This window comes from Trichomonas vaginalis, chromosome IV, assembly GCF_026262505.1.
Source record: "Trichomonas vaginalis G3 chromosome IV, whole genome shotgun sequence".
NCBI classification, from domain to species: Eukaryota; Parabasalia; order Trichomonadida; family Trichomonadidae; genus Trichomonas; species Trichomonas vaginalis.
The window spans coordinates 34,245,235-34,264,300 of record NC_067206.1 but is presented as its reverse complement, the minus strand read 5'-3'; the positions used below and the strand labels follow the sequence as shown (position 1 = coordinate 34,264,300).

The 19,066-nt window shown below is 31.9% G+C and overlaps 8 protein-coding genes and 1 non-coding gene across 9 annotated transcripts; 4 read left to right on the top strand and 5 right to left on the bottom strand.

The window, feature by feature from the left end:
• Positions 1-28: 28 nt before the first annotated feature.
• TVAGG3_0219490 (serine/threonine protein phosphatase family) lies at positions 29-1,406 on the top strand (the record flags this gene model as incomplete). Its single annotated transcript, XM_001326176.1, has 1 exon — positions 104-1,126. The coding sequence occupies one exon, from the start codon at positions 104-106 to the stop codon at positions 1,124-1,126; it is 1,023 nt and encodes a 340-aa protein (XP_001326211.1).
• A 113-nt stretch (positions 1,407-1,519) lies between these two features.
• TVAGG3_0219480 (uncharacterized protein) lies at positions 1,520-2,525 on the top strand (the record flags this gene model as incomplete). The annotated part of the gene is made up of 1 exon (XM_001326175.1): positions 1,520-2,440. One exon carries the CDS (start codon positions 1,520-1,522, stop codon positions 2,438-2,440), a length of 921 nt encoding a protein of 306 aa, XP_001326210.1.
• Positions 2,526-2,716: 191 nt separating this feature from the next.
• On the bottom strand, positions 2,717-2,788 carry TVAGG3_0219470. Its single transcript has one exon. It is a non-coding gene; the product is annotated as a tRNA-Glu (tRNA).
• A 1,608-nt stretch (positions 2,789-4,396) lies between these two features.
• Positions 4,397-8,969, top strand: TVAGG3_0219460 (tetratricopeptide repeat protein 21-like protein family; the record flags this gene model as incomplete). Its single annotated transcript, XM_001326174.1, has 1 exon — positions 4,450-8,271. One exon carries the CDS (start codon positions 4,450-4,452, stop codon positions 8,269-8,271), a length of 3,822 nt encoding a protein of 1,273 aa, XP_001326209.1.
• Positions 8,970-9,748: 779 nt separating this feature from the next.
• Positions 9,749-10,276, bottom strand: TVAGG3_0219450 (uncharacterized protein; the record flags this gene model as incomplete). Its single annotated transcript, XM_001326173.1, has 1 exon — positions 9,749-10,276. One exon carries the CDS (start codon positions 10,274-10,276, stop codon positions 9,749-9,751), a length of 528 nt encoding a protein of 175 aa, XP_001326208.1.
• A 1,367-nt stretch (positions 10,277-11,643) lies between these two features.
• On the bottom strand, positions 11,644-12,540 carry TVAGG3_0219440 (DNA repair protein RAD9 family; the record flags this gene model as incomplete). The annotated part of the gene is made up of 1 exon (XM_001326172.1): positions 11,644-12,540. One exon carries the CDS (start codon positions 12,538-12,540, stop codon positions 11,644-11,646), a length of 897 nt encoding a protein of 298 aa, XP_001326207.1.
• A 277-nt stretch (positions 12,541-12,817) lies between these two features.
• TVAGG3_0219430 (protein of unknown function, DUF3591 family) lies at positions 12,818-14,829 on the bottom strand (the record flags this gene model as incomplete). The annotated part of the gene is made up of 1 exon (XM_001326171.1): positions 12,870-14,780. The coding sequence occupies one exon, from the start codon at positions 14,778-14,780 to the stop codon at positions 12,870-12,872; it is 1,911 nt and encodes a 636-aa protein (XP_001326206.1).
• Positions 14,830-14,930: 101 nt separating this feature from the next.
• On the bottom strand, positions 14,931-15,607 carry TVAGG3_0219420 (ubiquitin-like family; the record flags this gene model as incomplete). Its single annotated transcript, XM_001326170.1, has 1 exon — positions 15,059-15,598. One exon carries the CDS (start codon positions 15,596-15,598, stop codon positions 15,059-15,061), a length of 540 nt encoding a protein of 179 aa, XP_001326205.1.
• A 683-nt stretch (positions 15,608-16,290) lies between these two features.
• TVAGG3_0219410 (leucine-rich repeats (6 copies)-containing protein) lies at positions 16,291-18,990 on the top strand (the record flags this gene model as incomplete). Its single annotated transcript, XM_001326169.1, has 1 exon — positions 16,291-18,990. The coding sequence occupies one exon, from the start codon at positions 16,291-16,293 to the stop codon at positions 18,988-18,990; it is 2,700 nt and encodes an 899-aa protein (XP_001326204.1).
• Between the last annotated feature and the right edge of the window lie 76 nt (positions 18,991-19,066).

The window sequence follows — 19,066 nt, the reverse complement described above, 5'->3', positions numbered from 1 at the left end:
TGTGGTGATGGTGCGTATACGAAATATTAAATTTTTCAGATTGATTTTATGGAACCTTTTTAGAAAAATTTGAAAAAAAAATTAATTCTGAATTTTTAAAATCATGGTCAACTCTGATCTCGCTAATAAGTTTATAAGCCTGATTGAAGAATCAATTGATACTGGAGATCTTAAGTTACCAAATAATGCAACAATGAATGACTTGTGTACTCTTTTTAAGGAACAATTAAAACTCGAAAATACATTGGTTGAAAACTTGCATGGAAACTTTATAGTAGTTGGAGATTTACATGGGAACTTTCAAGACCTCTACCATATTATTACAAAATATGGGCTTCCTTCTTCATCTGTTAAATACCTGTTTTTAGGCGACTACGTTGACAGAGGTGAGAAATCTCTTGAAGTATACATATATCTAATGTGTCTCAAGATTCTATATCCTAAATTTATTACATTAATTCGTGGAAATCACGAATACACCATTACTTGCAAAGAATACGGATTCTTAGACGAATGCATTTCAAGATTAGGCGTAATGCGAGGTCCTGCTGTATTCAAAATGATCAACGACACTTTCCCTTACTTACCATTAGCTGCAATTTTACCAAACAAAATCTTCTGTGTCCATGGTGGAATATCCTCCAATGTTAACACGCTTGACGACATTAGAAATATCAATCGATTTGAGATCGACACGTGGGGAAAAAGTGTAATTGCCACAGATCTTACTTGGGGAGACCCGAGATACCTTAAGAACGGTGTCATGACAGAGTCCTCAGATCGAGGCCTTGGTGAAAGATACTCATTAGCCAAAGCAAAAAGGTTCTTATACGATAATGAATTAACTTCGATTATTAGAGCCCATGAGGTCTGCGAAGGCGGCTGGGAAAAGTCACTGGTTGATTGCAAAGGAAATATCCTTTGTATGACCGTGTTTTCTGCTGCAAACTATTGCGGCCTTGAAAACCATGCATCAGTACTTGCTGTTGATAACACAGGTGGTATTTCAATTGATGTCTTCGACTCAAATGGAGATGAAATACGCTGTAACGATACTTTCGAATTTGGTCCGATTGATCTTAATCTCTTGATTCCGCCTGAGGAGGAAATTTATTTGCTTCTTTAACCATGTTATTTTTATTTGATTTTTATTTAAAAATTCTATCATTCGATAAGAATCGAAATTTTTTGACTTATTCTAGCATGTACTCTAGTTTAAATTGCTTGGGTACAAATGTTCTAGCATTTTTCCTTCTAAATATTATTCCTTGACTACATCTGTAAAATATTTCCATCTTATAACATAATAAATTGAAAAATTACCTATCTAAAATTATTAGAAATGCACTGTCTATGCTTAGTTTGGCAGTATTAAAGGATAATATTAGAATCAATAAAAACGTTATTTCAAAAAATGCGATATTTGCAAAAAATATTTAGAGTTTCATTCATCTTTTAAGCAATATATAAAGAGTCAAATGTTAAAATGGTAAAATCTGAATGAATAATTTTATTTTCAATGCAGCTCGAAAAATCGAATCTCCCATCTCTAAGAAAGGGAGGTGGAGAATCGCGAACAGCATTAGGAGCAGCAACATCATCATCTTCAATCTTCTCGCGCTCTAGGAGATCGACTTCTAGCTTGCTAAGTATGGGAAGTGATGCCCAATCTTCCGGCTCATCAATGAAAGGCAAAAATCAGTTCAAACCTGTTTCATACTTTACAGAAAAACTTATTACTCCATCAACTGATGTAGTAAGAAAGTTCCATTCAATACAACGTAAATACAAAAACTCTATTTCAGCTTTTATATCAGAAAAAGAACAGATCAAGGTATCTATGGAGCGTGAGAGAGCTCATATTGATACTTTAATTCAAGAAAACGAAGAACGTGAAGCTAATATTCGTGAAACACTTGAAGTCCTTAGATCAACAAACAAAACACAGAAAGTTAAATCAAAACCACCATCAATCGAGCAATTACGTAAGATTGCAAATACAATCATGAGGGAAGGTTTGAAATTCAAAAAACTTTCTGAAAATCAACAAAGAATTGATAAGGAAACTGTTGGTGTCGAAGTTGCTGAAGATAAATTAGATTTGAATCAAAATCTTGGAGACGATTCTTCATTCGACAAAGTTATGGAGTTGCAACGCAAGAAACTTTCATCTATTGTTTTCCAAAACGAAAACTCTAAAATGAAACTTGAAACAACAATGTCAAATCGCGATATGCTTAATCGTGTGATTTTCGACCATAATACAAATAAAGAAGCCCTTAAGCTTAAGATGGAAAACCTTACAGCTGAAGGAAAAAAGCTTGTTTCAGAATTCGAAACAAAACTTAATCATTATGCGAAAATATTAGGCGAACTCAAATGGAAGAATGAAGTAGTTAAGGAATGTAATATGATTGCAAAGCTTCCAAAGTCTTCATAAGGCCTAGAAATGAAATTTACGACCATATTTTTGTTTTTTTATGGGCTTGTTTACTATTTTCTTTAGATTTACCTAATAAATGTTTGTTTTTAATCATTCAAATTAAATTTATTATACAAATATCTGATTGGATGATAATTTTTATCTAGGAAAGCCGATTTAGTATATCTTGAACCATGAAATAGGCTTTAATTATCCTCTCCTTCTATTTCTCACTATAAAAAATTATATAAAGAAGGAAAAATTGATTTTTTTCGAAACAAAAAAGAAAATTTTTTCCGACACGGGGAGTCGAACCCCGCTCCAGCGGATGAGAACCGCTTATCCTAACCGATGAACGATGTCGGATTCTACAAAATATTATTTTTAATTTTCCTATAATACAATCTAAATCCATAACATTTTTTTTACACTAAAAGTGGCATCTCAAGATTCATATTCTCTTCTAGCAGAATTTGTCCTCGACAAGTCCCCCTAAACTGTATGATATGCTTGATTCATAATCCATGATCGATCTCAAGTGCAATGTTCAATTGTTCAAAAGATAAAACTCGGTGAAAATTTTATTCTAAATTCTCAAAATTAATGCAGTGTTCTTAGACCATAATGTAGTTTGTTAGAATCGCTAACTTTTTTTTTGGATATTCATTCAAAATCAAATTCAACCGCAATCCCGAAGACTAATCAATGATAATAAGCATCAGTTTTATGATATCTATTTTAACTACTGCCTTATTGTTTTACTTTCAAGAAATAAACCATTACATTTTTGCTAAATATTTAATTTTGATATATTTATATGAAAATATAAAGTTATTTCAGAATAATTTTGATATAATGCTAAATCCATGAGCATTCCTTGGATATAGTTCTGAATATCAAACAATATTTTAATTATATTATTATTTAAGAATATTGAAGAATAAATGAACGCTTAAAACAATGATTATGTTAAAATAGAAACTTTTTATAGTGTTAAAGTTGAGCTAATCCCTTCCATATCTGAAAAAAATTGAAATTAAATGATTTTTAACCTTAATATTCCAAAAAAATTTCAGAATTTCAAAAATCAAAATTAGAATCTTAAGAATTCATCTGATAATTCCAAAAACAAAAAAATTTTGGAAAAAATAAACAAGCTGTAACAGCTTCCTTTTCACTCACTTAGCAGTATTATGCCGAAAAGACAGAGAATAAGAAAGTTTATCATATCCATTTTCATTATGCATTCAACAAGGGATAATTTTAGCACACATTTTAAAATTCTAATGATTTTTAAGTCATCACAGCTTAATTTCATTTGCTTTTAATAATTTTAAAAATTTATCCTTTCCAATCAACAGTTCCACAACGATTCCTACCAGAAAAATAACCTATCATTGCAATGTTTAGAAGAAATCGTTAATTTGATGAAAGATATAGCAATTAGTTTATTGAATTCTTCCATCCAAATCGACCAAACATCTTCGCTTAATGGAATTCCTTCTAAAGCGTAAACATACTATCCGATAAAGAAAATACTATTAGGGAATTTATATGCAATTGTTTACTAAATAAACTATTGATTTTATTGATCATACAGTTTGACATTTCTATAGTAATGTTATTCATTTACATATCATAATGACTTTGATCATTACCCATTGATATGCAATATTTGTATACTTTTGTAGTTTGACTGATATCTCAAAATAGAAAGTAAATCAATGTAAGATCCCATACAAATTATTGCTAACATATACCTAAAGAATCTATTCAAGCATATTTTTGATCAATTCTGCTTTCATAAGCAATTTTGATCAAATAGATGAGTGTTTTTCAATTGAATTGACATATTTTTCAGAACGAAATATCATCTATACAACCTATACTTTATATATATCAGTCTAATTCCAACTTGTAAGTTTACGAAAAAATCTGTTTTGTAATTTTTCAACCGTTTTTTAATTCTTATATAAATTATGGTAAAGTTGCAATTTGAGCGAATATATTTCTATTGGCGTCAGTCAATGTTCGGGCATATTCGTCTATTATGTCAGGAGTTTCTTAAATCACAAGGATCTGATCCGACCTTTGTGATTTGGGATTCTCTTGCTAATGGAGCAGAAGGAAAAACTAGTGCTGCCCTTGCTTCGTTAGAGAAGATCTCAAATCGTATTGCAAACAGCTTAGAAATCGCAGTTGCTAAATTATGGATTCATAAAAATGCAAAAACCCCAGATTACGCATCAATTTCCGAATTAGAAACACAAATTGAATCTCTCAAATCGAATGCATCCGCATCATCCATTGTTTCAGCAGCTAGAATCCTTTGGCTTACAGGTGAATTACAACAAGCTTTTGATTTCGTCAATCCTCTTGCATCACAGCCACCACCTAATAAAGATGCTGCTGCTCTTCTTGGCTGGATCAAACTTACAGAGCAAGATAGAAATAGCGGACGCTATTTTGATATGGCGAATGCCGATGCTTCAATACAAACACAGAATGTTGATCCATTTGTCATTTATGGAAAGGCCATGTATTTCTCTACTGTGAGCAGATGGCAAGAATCTGTTTCACTTTTTGTTCAATTAGCAGGAATTGCTGAATTTCCAGAAGCTTCTCTTGAACGAGCACGCTTGTACATCGCCTCTAATAGCTGGGAATTAGCTATTGAGTCAGCACAAGAAAATCAAGGCCATTATGCAAGTGATACAGATTATTATTTCATGACAATCCTTCATAATCTTAGTCAAACAGGAAATCTCGAAGGTGCGAGAGAAAATGTTAAATTATTCTGCGATTTAGTATCTAAAATCGAAGGAGAAAACGCTGCATACATTACAAACGTTGCAGAAGCTATCTATGCTTTATGCTGGAAGGACACAACAATTATTCAGACCCTCATCAAATTATTCCCACCACTCCTTAATACAAATTCCGATAATTCGAGGTTACTTCAGATTTATGGTGAACTTTTAGTAGCTGCAAATCGACCATCCGAGGCAATACAATACTTACAGAACGCCATTGTCATGAATTCTGAGGCAGTTGGCGCATACGTCGCACTTGTTTCGGCATATATCTCTATGAAAGACATGAATGACGCATTTAGCCAACTTGAGCTTCTCAGTGCAATGCTTTCAGATGATTCTTACCATATGTCTGTCTGTACACTCAAGGAAAAGCTTAATCGCGCGAATAATCTTCCAACAAACGTTGATGAGCTTATTTCTGCCATGCATTCCCATGTTGAAATGGTCTCACAGATCTTTTCTCCACAAAGCGCTCGCCAAAACTCCGAAAAGAAGTTGCCAGTTGATTTATTCTGCGACCAAATAGTGAATATCAAGCTTCCTGACTTCGCAGAAGCCATGAATGAGGCCATGGAGCACTGCAACACCCTGGAAAAGACAGTTGCTGATCCTCATAACGGAGATGTCTGCGATTTAATTGTCAGAATGCTCGAATACGTTCCAGGATCCGTTCCTTTCTCATACTACCTTGCTGTTCTTGGCTTTGGCGAAGGCCGATTCGCCCAAGTGACCAAGGCCATCCAATTTGTTCTCAATTCCAAGTGGGGATTCAATGCATCTCAATGCCATCTTCTTCTTGCTCAAATTCGTTTGCAGATGAAGCAATTTGAAGAAGCAGATGCAGCATTGTCAAGAGCTGTTTCCTATGATTTCTCCATCAGATCATCATTGAGATACAACATGATTCTTGCCGAATTATCATTTGCAAAAGGACAATTCGACAAAGCCCTTGAAACAATTGATGCTCTCATGAAAACAGGAGAATACACATCATCAAAACCTCCTGAGAAATTGAGTATCATCATTTTCAAGTCAATGATTCTTAAATCGCAAGGAAAATCCAAGGAATCAATTGACAACATTGATGATGCATTGACAAAATTCACTTCAGAAAACGAGACCGGACAATTGAAACTTACAAAGGCATCAATTCTTGCAGACAGTGACAAAATACCTGATGCAATTTCTATTTTAGATTCATTTGATTCTAAATCACCTATGTTCACAGCAGCCAAAAAGAAACAAGCTGATATTTACCTTGAAAAACTCAATGACAAAGCTGCTTACATCAGATGTTTCAAAGCTTTGGTTGACCAATCAGAAACAAAAACAAACTTGACATTGTTAGGTGATGCATACATGACTGTCAAGAGATTTGATGATGCTGTTGGTTGTTTCCAGAGAGCAGCAGATTTAGATCTTGGAGACACAAAGGCAGCAATACATCTTGCAAGAGGTTTCATGATTGTTCACAGATACGATGACGCATTGAAAGAATACGAACGAGCTTGTGCAAATTCAGAAGGAGATAACAAAGTTTTGTTTGAAAGATGCCATACATTGTTGAAGCTCAGGTATTACGATGAAGCAGAAGAAATCGCACAGAGTACAATGGATGAAATCGATGTCGATTCAGGGGATTGGGAAAGACAATACATTTACGCGCAATTGGCTGAATTGATGTCAATTATTTCTCTCAAAAGAGATGGAGAAGAAGTATCTGCTTACATTTCTGAAGCTCTTAATGTATATGACAAATTGACATTGCAAAGCAGAGTTGATATTCCAGCAGACGCAAAACTCGAAATAAACAAGAAAGCTGCACAATTGTATATCAAATCTGCTGATGCAATTATCAACTCCGGAAAATCTCTTGATGATGCAGAAGCTTATCTAAAGAAGGCTGCTGATTTGGATACAGGTGGAAACAAAGCTCTTTTGATGCTGGCTCATCTTTATTCAGATAGCGGTCGAAAAGATGACGCAAAAGATGCATGCCAAAGATTAATCAAAGATGATCCGAAATGTGAAGAAGCTGCTATGATTTTGGCTGAAATTTCTATTACAGAGAACTTCACAGAACTTGAGAATTCATTCGAAGCAAATCCATCATTCTTCCACACATTGGTTAGACTGATTGAGATTTGTGCAAGAAAAGGAACACTCGAGAAAGTTCCTGATTATTTCACAAAATGTGATAAAAACTTACCAGGATTTAAGTTCTGCAACGGTCTCTACAATTTCTATATTGGAGAGCCAATGAAAGCAATCGAGTGCTTCCACGAAATCCGTAATGATCCGGAGTGGGGAGTTAATGCACAGTTGTATTCGTTCCACATTTACGCAAATCCACAACGTCGCTTTGTCTGGTGTGAAACTAAGCCAATTGCGACACATAACGAGATCGAAGCTGCTAATAAGATCCTGAGGAAACTCGACATGAATGATGTTGACACTGATCCATTGCGTGCAACACTCCTTCTTTCACAGAATACTCAGGATTCCATCAAAGAAGCACTGGAAATTTACAATAAAAACAATTCAGATGACATCGCAACTATCATTGGAAGATGCAGATGTTACATGTGTTTGGATCAGCAGAACAACGTAACTCGTAACTTGAATTCTATTATCCACAGCGAGCCAAACATTTCAGCAATAGCTTCATACGTAGAAGCCTTCTTAATGATGACACAAATATCTTTGAAGAGTGGCGCAATTGATGAAGCAGAAAACTATATTCAACAAGCAACCGATCTTGATAAATCGTGCGTCAAAGCTTGGGAAATGACAGCAACAATCTTTGAAAAGAAGAAAGACAATATCGGTGCTTCAGAAGCACTTTATTCTGCTTGGGAATTAACATCTAAAAATGATTGTTCTATCGGTTATAGATTGGCCTTCAATTTAATGAAGGCGCAGAACCCTGTTGAAGCTATTAAAGTTGCTAGAGTCATACTTGGAAAGCACCCTAACTTCCCTAAGATCAAAGAACAGATACTTATACCATGTTGTGCACAGATAAGACCATAAAATTTGTAAATAAATATTATTTAATTTTTTATTTATTTTTAAATGATAATATGATGAATCCTATTTTAAAATTTGACTATCATTCAAAAGGCTGCTAAATATTTCATATGTGTTTTTAGCATTCCACAAGATATTAGTTTTTTTTTAAAGGTTCATAAGATGCGAACCTACAATTGCTTGAACAAATATCAGTATTCCACAAGATATTAGTTTTTGTAAGGTTCATATGATAAATAAAAAAGAGGTATGTTTTTGCAAAATGGTCAAAACTGTTGATAAATTAATGTGGAAGAATAAATTTTGTTGATGCAATTAAATCTGAACAACCAAGCTGAGGCTCTTTTCAAGGATATCATTAGTTTGATGTTTCGTATCATCATAAGTGTTGGATGAAAATGATAGTACGTACAAAATTAATAAGGCAGCAAAGTTCATAATGAGATTCCAAAATGTTTGATACCACCATCGAAATCTTATTAGGAAGATGATAACTGGAGTTGAAAAATAACCAATACTACCTATCCAATAATAAAGGTTGATATGTATGCATACATTCAATGAAATGAAAAAAATTAAAATTTGAAGTTGGAAAACTTTTTTCTTTTCAAAATAATCCTTCATATTTGAGAAATAAAATATCATAGAAAGTATAATAAAGCTCAAAAAATTTACAATTAATATCAGATAAAAATTTAATTCATAATCAGCTATTATCTTATCAATAAAATACGAAAGAAATGGAATAGTAACATAGAACGATATTAACTTAACAAACATCATAAACATTATAACATACTCAAGAACTTTCGTTGAATAAAAAATGAATTTCGCTCCACAAACTTTTAATATCAATAAAACTCGTGAAATATCTGTTAAATAAACACAATAAGAGAATACTGGAAGCAATCGTATACTATTCTCTAATTTTGAAACGAGTAATTTGAAAAAAAATATTCTTGTATAAAAAAGTGCTGAAAAAGCAAATAAACTAATAACATTTGAATAACAAAATAATAAACCATGATGTCTTTTCTTACTTCGAATTAAATTTGTTTGATAAAACAGTAATACTCCGATATATGAAAACGGAAGCAAGCAAAAAATCATTAAAACAAATGATACAATGTTATATGCTGAATCACATGTTGGATAAGTTGAAAATTTGCATCGTTCATTCAACATTCATGAAACCCTTGTATATGGATTCGATGTCATTTTTTGAAAGATTATCAAAAATTTCTGACAAAAACGCTATATTTATCACTTTTTGCACTTGATAATCCCATTATTCAACTAAAATGACAAAAATAAATTATGGGGAAAGAATTAGCAATTTTAGGAATTGTTTTCGAAGATTTTTTTTTTCTGGAAAAGAATCATATTTTTCGCGAAAAATTGTCATTACTGAACTTCACTTTTCAGGAGCTTTACCAACATTCTCTTCTCTCAGGAACCCGCTTGCAATATCTTTTGTATATCAAAATTGAATAGGCTTCTTTTGTTTGTCTCTCTGTTCACGTGCAGATGAAGGAGGAGCTTCAACTCTAACTCTGGATGCTTCTTTATTGCGATATATCTCAGGAGTTGTCAAGATTGATTCTTCATTTTCATCTTTTTCTGTGTTATTACTCTGAACATCCATTGTTGCGATCTTTGTCTGCATTGATATAATACCAGCAATATCTGCTGAAACAACGATCGGTCCTTCATCGTAAATCGACAAAATTACCTTATCAGAGAATTTTTTCGCAATTTTCAATGCTGTTATCATATCTCCAAAGATCATCTTCTTCTTGCTATTGAATCTCGCATCTACTCTGACCTTTTCCGATTGTTTTACCTTCAATATTACTGTACTGAGATCTTCTGACATTATTTGGAAGTACCTAGATGACAAATCAATCACTGATATGCTTGATTGACTTAAAATGTTCGAAACATCTTCGAGAACGTCCGCATTACAGTCAATTACTGAGAATGCAGCCGGATCTACAGTTGTATCCATGATAATGCAAAAATTTATCTTAAATAGATTGATCCGAAATGATTTTGGAAGTCGAGATCATTATTATATCCCAATTTATTCTTAGCGTCTGAACTATATGTATAAATGATACTCCAACAATGTTGCTTTCGCCCAATAAGAGGACTTTATTTTTTTTAATATAATTTTTGATCTTCTCATCAATGTGAATTGATCCTCTCAATTTTACCTCGATTCAGTCTGCTTAATGGAACAGAACTTATACAAAATCATAAATATTAGAATTAACTTAGAATAAATTTCGTAGATGCAATTAAATCTGAACATCCATGCTGAGGCTCTTTTTAAGGATATCATCAGTTTGATTATTTGTATCTGTGCTGGATGAAAATGATAATAAATACAAAATTAATAATGCAACAAAGTTCATAATGAGTGGCCAAAATGTTAGATACCACATTCGGAATCTTGTTAAAATGATATCTGTTTTATCTTTTGAAAAAAAGATAATTGTACTCAATCTTGAAACATAATACCTAGTATTTACCCAATAATAAAGGTTGACATAAATGCATACATTCAATGGGATGAAAAAAATTAAAATTTGAAGTTGGAAAACTTTCTTCTTTTCAAAATAATCCTTCATATTTGAGAAACAAAATATCACAGAAAATATAATAAAGCTCAAAAAATTTACAATTAATATAAAATAATAAGTTAATTCTAAATGAACTATTATATTATTAATAAAGTCCGAAAGAAATGGAATAGTAACATAGAACGTTATTAACTTAACAAACATCATAAACATTATAACATACTCAAGAATTTTAGATGAGTAAAAAATGAATTTTCCTCCAAACACTTTAAAAATCGAAAAAACTCGTGAAATATCTGCAAAATAAACACAATAAGTGAATACTGGAAGCAATCGTACATTTTCCTCTAATTCTGTAACGAGTACTTTGAGACCATATATTCTTGTATAGTAAATTACTGAAGAAGCAAACAAACAAATAATGTTTGAATAACAAAACAATAAACCATGATGTCTTTTCTTACTTCGAATTAAATTTGTTTGATAAAACAGTAATACTCCGATATATGAATATGGAAGCAAGCAAAAAATCATTAAAACGAATGATACAATGTTGTATGTTGAATCGCATGTTGGATAAGACGAAAATTTGCATCGTTCATCCAACATTCCTATAACCCATGTATATGGATTCAATGACATTTTTTGAATGATTATCGTTTTAATCAGCAAAAGTGGCAAATCAATCAAAAATTTATGACAAAAACATCGTTTTTGTCACTTTCCAAATTGAATACATCGGTACATTTTCAATGTAAATTATAGTGAGGGGAAAAAAAATTACATTTTTTTATGAGTAAATTCTCTTCTTTTGTTTGTCTCTCTGTTCACGTGCAGATGAAGGAGGAGCTTCAACTCTAACTCTGGATGCTTCTTTATTGCGATATATCTCAGGAGTTGTCAAGATTGATTCTTCATTTTCATCTTTTTCTGTGTTATTACTCTGAACATCCATTGTTGCGATCTTTGTCTGCATTGATATAATACCAGCAATATCTGCTGAAACAACGATCGGTCCTTCATCGTAAATCGACAAAATTACCTTATCAGAGAATTTTTTCGCAATTTTCAATGCTGTTATCATATCTCCAAAGATCATCTTCTTCTTGCTATTGAATCTCGCATCTACTCTGACCTTTTCCGATTGTTTTACCTTCAATATTACTGTACTGAGATCTTCTGACATTATTTGGAAGTACCTAGATGACAAATCAATCACTGATATGCTTGATTGACTTAAAATGTTCGAAACATCTTCGAGAACGTCCGCATTACAGTCAATTACTGAGAATGCAGCCGGATCTACAGTTGTATCCATGATAACTGCATTGGATGCAAATATATCGAATCTATGTATTGATCCGAACTGATCTTGGAACGTAAATGTGATCTTTTCTCTTGAATTCAACGAGATCTTCATTGTATCCCAATTCATTCTTAGAATCTGAACTATGTATGTGAATGGGACTTCTACAATGATGCTTTCGCCCAATAAGAAAGAATACGAGTCAAAGAAGGCAGTATTGAAGTCGATAGAACATAAAATACTTTCAGTACTGTTTACTGTACGAAGAGAGATCTTTTCTTTCGATCCAACAAATACGAAAGACTCATTTATCTTCGACATAGCTGATAATGCTTTCCTAAACGTCGCAATCCTGTTAATATCAATAGTTGATACTTCCATTTTTAAAATTTTTTTTCCTCATTCAAGTACATCACTACGATTATTTTCTTTTCAAATTGATTTTTTTGATGTGCTTGAATAGATATAAATAATGCATTGATATATCATATTTTACTTTAATTATGCTATTTTCATTTGTTAATTAACTGCAAGATTAAAATATATTTTTATGAAAATATTTTTTTTGAGAATTATAACTTGAGATAAGCTACAAACATTAAGAATTCATGATATAATACAATTAAGATAACATTTATAACAACATTCTATAATAAATAAAAAATAATATTAAATAAAAGAAGAAATTGGATTATAAGATTGCAAGATCCTCATATAAAAGAGTTTTTTGTTGACTTCTTCAGCGCTTTCGCTTGCTTGATTTCGTTACTATCTCTTGTAAACGAAAAAGAACATTTTGCAACGCCATCTTCAACATAGTAGTTTCTTGTTAGCATTACTTCTCTCCATTCATGCCGAGTTTTGATTAATTCATTCCAATTAACAAGAGATCTGAAAGATTTATATTCCAGATTTGATGTTTTTTCTCGAAATTCATCTATTTGATCTTCCTTAAGGATAGTTTCCCAGTCCTCACTATCAGAACTTTCATCCATCCCATCGCTGAAATCTAATAAATCAAGTCCAATTGAATTCCTTTGATCCAATGGAGTATTACTAGTAGAAATCATTGCTATGCGATTTTCAAATGATTGAGCCATTGCTTCTTTGACTTGTGCGATCTTTCCTTCTTCAAATGAAATCTCAGAAGCAGCTTTTAACATTCCAAGCCTTGCTCGTGCTGTAAGATGCGATATATACCATGGGGTATGTTTAAATATGCTGATATAATGCATTATCAACGTACGCATCTCAATAGGAAAATCTTTTATCAAAGATTTCAAATTGTTTTCTGAAAAACTCGATGGCAAAGCAGATCTATCAATTCCCATATCCACGAGTCTCTTTTTAGCCTTGTAAATAGACCTCGCTTTGCATAATTCTATTGGATTTACTCCTCTTTTTGTCAAGAAAGGATCCAAAACTTTTGAATGATAAGTTGTATTTTTGATGATTACGCGACATTCGCTTGGCGTTGAAGCGTAAACGAGTTTAGGTAGTCTGTGTAATGTGCAGCTGTTTCCTGAGATGCATAAAATGAAGTCTGTCATGTTGTGAGACATGTCGTGAGGGTAAACAGCTGAAATTGCAACTTGATTTAGCAAACAAATGACTGGATCTGACTTAGGAATATTCCCAAGGAATGGCTGTTGCGATTCAGATACAATATTCATTAAAGGAATCCTTTGATCGAACTTATGACTCGTGATATTTGAATCTGATGTTAAAACTGTCAATGTTGAGCACATTCCAACGATTGGCTGTATGACAGGGTCATCGTCAATATATTCTACAAGGACAAATTCGCCTGAATCGAGTTTTAAGTCTTCATTTTTTAGAATATATTTTCCAAAATTTTTTGAAGATTGTTTTTCAGGGCAGAGCTTAACTCTTCTGTGAAATGTATAATCAACTGAAAAAAATGGATGCGGATTTAGTAGTTTTTGGTACTCGAATTGTGAAATTTCGAAATTGAATAAATTTGTTTGAGGAAAATTGGGAAAAGTAGGTGCAGGATATGATGTCATTGTTGGTCCTTTGATAGGTGCATCTCGTACATAGAATGGATTGTCTTCTTCTGTCTCTGATGGCTTTAAAATGCTTTCAAATAATCCTCGAGTAGCTTTTTTGATTTCTACATCGATTCTTCCTTTACGAAGAGAAAGAGCTGATCCTGTAAGCGAGTATTCTAGCTTTTCTTCGAGAAATGATTGTGTTGCCTGTGGAGATAATAATTTTCCTAAAGTAGATTGATTAAAAAAGAGGTCGTGTTCAACACCATTTGTATGAATATAGTTTTTCTCGTGTAATGGTTCGATTAATTTTGAATCAGGTGTAATCATATAGTCAGATTTTTTATGATTAAATTGATAAACGCTGAACTTTTTCTCTTCTTCTTGTATATTCGATTTTTTATGTGGTATACTTGGTAGTGTCGATTGATCTGGCTCGATTTTTTTATTTATGACTCGGCGAAATATTGCGTATCTTGGAACTTGAAGATCTACGAGTAAATCATTCTCTGTTGAGCTATCTTGAGTATCAGTTGCAACAATTGGTGCAAAATCACTCGAATCTAATGACTTTTTCCTTCTAGGTTTCTTTGTTTTTTTTGATTTCATAAAAATGAATCATCTTATTATCACCTATGCAACCCTAAATCCATTTACTCCCATTTTATTAGGAATGATCGGATCTAATCCAAATTGATGAATAAAAATTTTGCTAATTTTGAAATATGAAATAACTCTATACAATTTGTTTAGGAGTAAAGAAATTTGGAAACATTCCACTGCATTGTTGGGTTAAAGAAAGAAAAAAAAAATTTCAATTAAAATAATCAAACAATTTTTATGGATATATCATAAAACCAAATAGAGATCAGGTAGGGACTACCTATCTAATCAATGTATTGTGATAAAATGTACTTCGCTGACTCAACATTTTTCTCACAGGCCAAATATACATCGTATACAATTTTAATAGCACCAAATCTTGCAAAAAGTGCTGTAACTGCGGATTTTTCTTCTTCGGATATATTTTTAGGAAGAATACTTGAAACATCTCCAGGCTTTGCGTCTGGAACCTGATTTTGTCTAATGAAAGAATTTGATCTGATTCTATCTTCATGAATTTGTGGTTTTCCGTAGTTTTCATGCTCTTTTTCATATTGTTTCTTTCTATTTTCTTCTCTCTTCTTTTCATTTTCAAGAGCTTCATCTGTAAATTCCATTATAAGGGTATCACCTTCGTCAATTCCTAATTCTTTTAATGTTTTACTAGGTGAAATATCGTAATTTGTCTTATATGTTAAAAAATATCCTGACATTTGGATTTGAAAATCCTGATATACAATATTCTTGATGTCTTGTATTGTTTCGTTGCCAACAAGCTCAATAATGTAATCAACTGATAGAGGAGAATGTACAATAATCAGCATCGATAAGAATTTACAAATGTCACTTTTATATCTAAAATTTCTTTGACAATATGATATTATTTATGAATTTACTGACCAATATTGACATATTTTAATTAGATTATATTTAAGGATTCTATATTTAAGATATTAGCTCTTAAAAACATGATAGATTAATTATGATTTTCATTTGATCTTTATTTTGACCTGAAATCTATAAATATGAGGAATACATGAACAAATATTTCATTATAACATCAATTATAGATTCTCAAATCTCGAAATTTCTTTTTTTCCATCACAGAAAAATAAAAAGGATTAACATAAGTATATATATTCATAAATAAAGTCCAACCAGAAAAACCGTCGCATTTAGAAAAATCGGTCAATTGGAAAAATCTTCGGAATTGGAAATACGGCTAGATTGGAAATTCTAAATTTATTTTATTTGGCATTTAAATTGTTAATGAAGCTCTTAAAAAATTGTGTCCTGATTCGCATTCAAAATATTGAATATCTGTCTGATAAGCATTAATGGTTAGACAAATCGAAAATATGATATATTTCAAATGAAGTTTATAAATTGTTGAACTGTGAAACAGTTTTGTTCAATTTTTATAAAAATTTTAAAATTTTCAAAATCCGAAATTCTAATACGAAATCAATAGATATTAATGCATAATATATTTCGTAAAAGCAATTTATTATAGCACATGGCAACTATTGTTGCAAATGATGCTGACCATGGTGTTTATACAATCACAGGAGATGTTTCAGAAAGTCAATTTGCAAATAGTACATATCTTCGAAGCATTGATATCAAAGAATGCAGTACAATCGGCGAATACGGATTTTTCAACTGTACAAACATCACAGATGTCAAACTTCCGGATACACTCACTAAGATCGGAACCAGAGCTTTCTCAGATTGTTATCTACTCAATAAGATAACCATTCCAGATGGTGTTAGTACGATTGAAGACAAATTATTCTACTTCTGTACTTCTCTCGAAGAAGTCACTCTCCCACAAACACTCGTTACCATTGGAAACGAATCATTCAGATTTTGTACTTCTCTGAAAAATCTTTCTCTACCATCATCTCTTTCTACTATTGGTAAGAGTGCATTCTCAGGATGCACAAATCTGACATTATTCAATCAAAATCTTCCGAATAACTTACGAAATCTTGGTAACGGTGTTTTCTCAACATGTTCGAAATTAACAAATATAAAAATTCCAGATTCAATCACAGTTCTCGGTTCATATCTTTTCAATCAATGTCAATCTCTTCAATCAGTGACATTTGGACCAAGTATCACTCACATTGGTGACTATTGTTTCTTCAACTGCTACAACCTTGTATCAATTTCAAATTTACCAATCATTGAAAGTATTGGTGACAGAGCATTCGACACGTGTTCAAATCTCCGTTTCATATCTCTCTCAAACAAAATCAAATCTATTGGAGTTTCTGCATTCAAACAATGCGAGATAATCACTACTACTGATCATACATTCGATTTTTCACAACTTACAGAAATCAAAGCTGGTACATTTTCAGATGCTCTTCATGATTATTACACTATTCAAATAATTCTTTCTGATAAATGCAAAAAGATTGGAGATTATGCATTTTATATGGATAAAGTATATATTAATCTTCAATATGTAGAATATATTGGAGATTACGCATTTTACAAAACTAGTGCACCAGAATTCTCTGATTCGATTAAATATATTGGAAATAGTGCCTTTTATGGTTGTGGTTTTCGTTTTTTAAATTTTCCACAATACTTGACAAACATTTCGTCTTTTGCTTTTGCTTATGGACATTGTGATGAATCCATCAATTTAAATATTCCAAATTGTGTGACTCATATATATGGAAACGCTTTTCAAGGATGGACTTTTGACCAAGTAATTATTCCGAGTTCAGTTGAATATATTGACAAAAATGCATTTCTACAAACAATGATAAATTCTTTTCATTTCGAAAATGGATGTAAAAAGTTAGGAAAATATTGTTTTGCTAAATCTGGTATAATTTCAATGGTCCTTCCTGATTCTTTATTAATTATCAACGAATCTGTTTTTTATCAAACAAAATTAGGGAGTATTTCACTTCCGAAAAATCTTGAAAAAATTTGTAAATTCGCATTTATTTTTGAAAGATTTGATATATGGTATCAATTTAGTAGTACTCTATCAATTATTTTCCCTGAAAGCTTGAGAATAATTGAAGAAAAAGCATTTTATAGGCATGTCTATCTTAGAAGTATTACATTTTTAAGTAGCAATATAACAATTGGAGACTACGCATTTTATGGTATAGCAAATGATGATGAAAATGGTAATAACTATCCTGATATATATAATTGGCATTCATATGATTATTTAGATCCAAAAGAATATGTAAACAGAATTGATGAACAATTGAAGGAATATGCTGCAAATGTTGATTTTTGCCAAACATATTCAGAAGGAGAAAAAGTAAAGATTGGTAAAAATGCATTTCTACGTGCTTGGATCAATATAAAATTCCCTCCAAACATGGATACAATAAGTGATTATTGTTTCACGTCTGCGTTCATTTTCGATCTTGAAATTCCAAACACAATAACAAAAATTGGAGATTATGCATTTTCGAGAGCTGTTTTTAAACCATTCTCAACAAATAACTTAAACAGGAATTTAAAATTTGGAACAAGTACATTTGCATACACAATTATTAATAATTTCACACTTCCATCAGGAATATCGTTTGTTAATCCTGGTTTGTTCTCATCTTGTCAATGCCTGAAATCAATTCAAATCCCTCATGTTGATTACATTGGTAAATATGCTTTTTTCAACTGTAGCAGCTTAGAACATGTTTACATAAATTATGGTTGCAAAGAGATTGGTGAATTTGCATTTTCACAGAGTGGAATCAGTTCAATCACATTCCCTGATTCAATAACAAAAATTGGAAACAATTCATTTTCACATTGTATCAATCTCAAGATATTCTCAGTCCCAGAGAATTTGTTATCTGTTCAATATCAGACATTCGCAAACTGCACTAATATAACATCAATTGATCTACATCATGTATCATCAATAAGTTCACTTGCATTCTATCATTGTATTAATTTGATCAAGATTATCATTCCTCGAAATTGTAAAATTGTTGATAGTTATGCATTCAGTGACTGTTCGAGTCTTTGTTCTGTCATCATTTGTCAGAATGTCACAACAAGTCCTTTCTCATTCTCAAACTGTACAAATCTTAATTTGATTGTCTTCAAAGACACATCAACAATCAAAAACTACACATTCACTAACTGCACAAATATCCAACACATTGTGTTAAATCATTCAGTTGGTTTTGACGAATTTCCATTTGATGAATCTCTTCCAAAACAAAATTGATTTTTATTACATATCATCTCAGTCTTTGTATTCACCAAATATTAGAATTTATATAAAATCCGTAACAACACTCGAT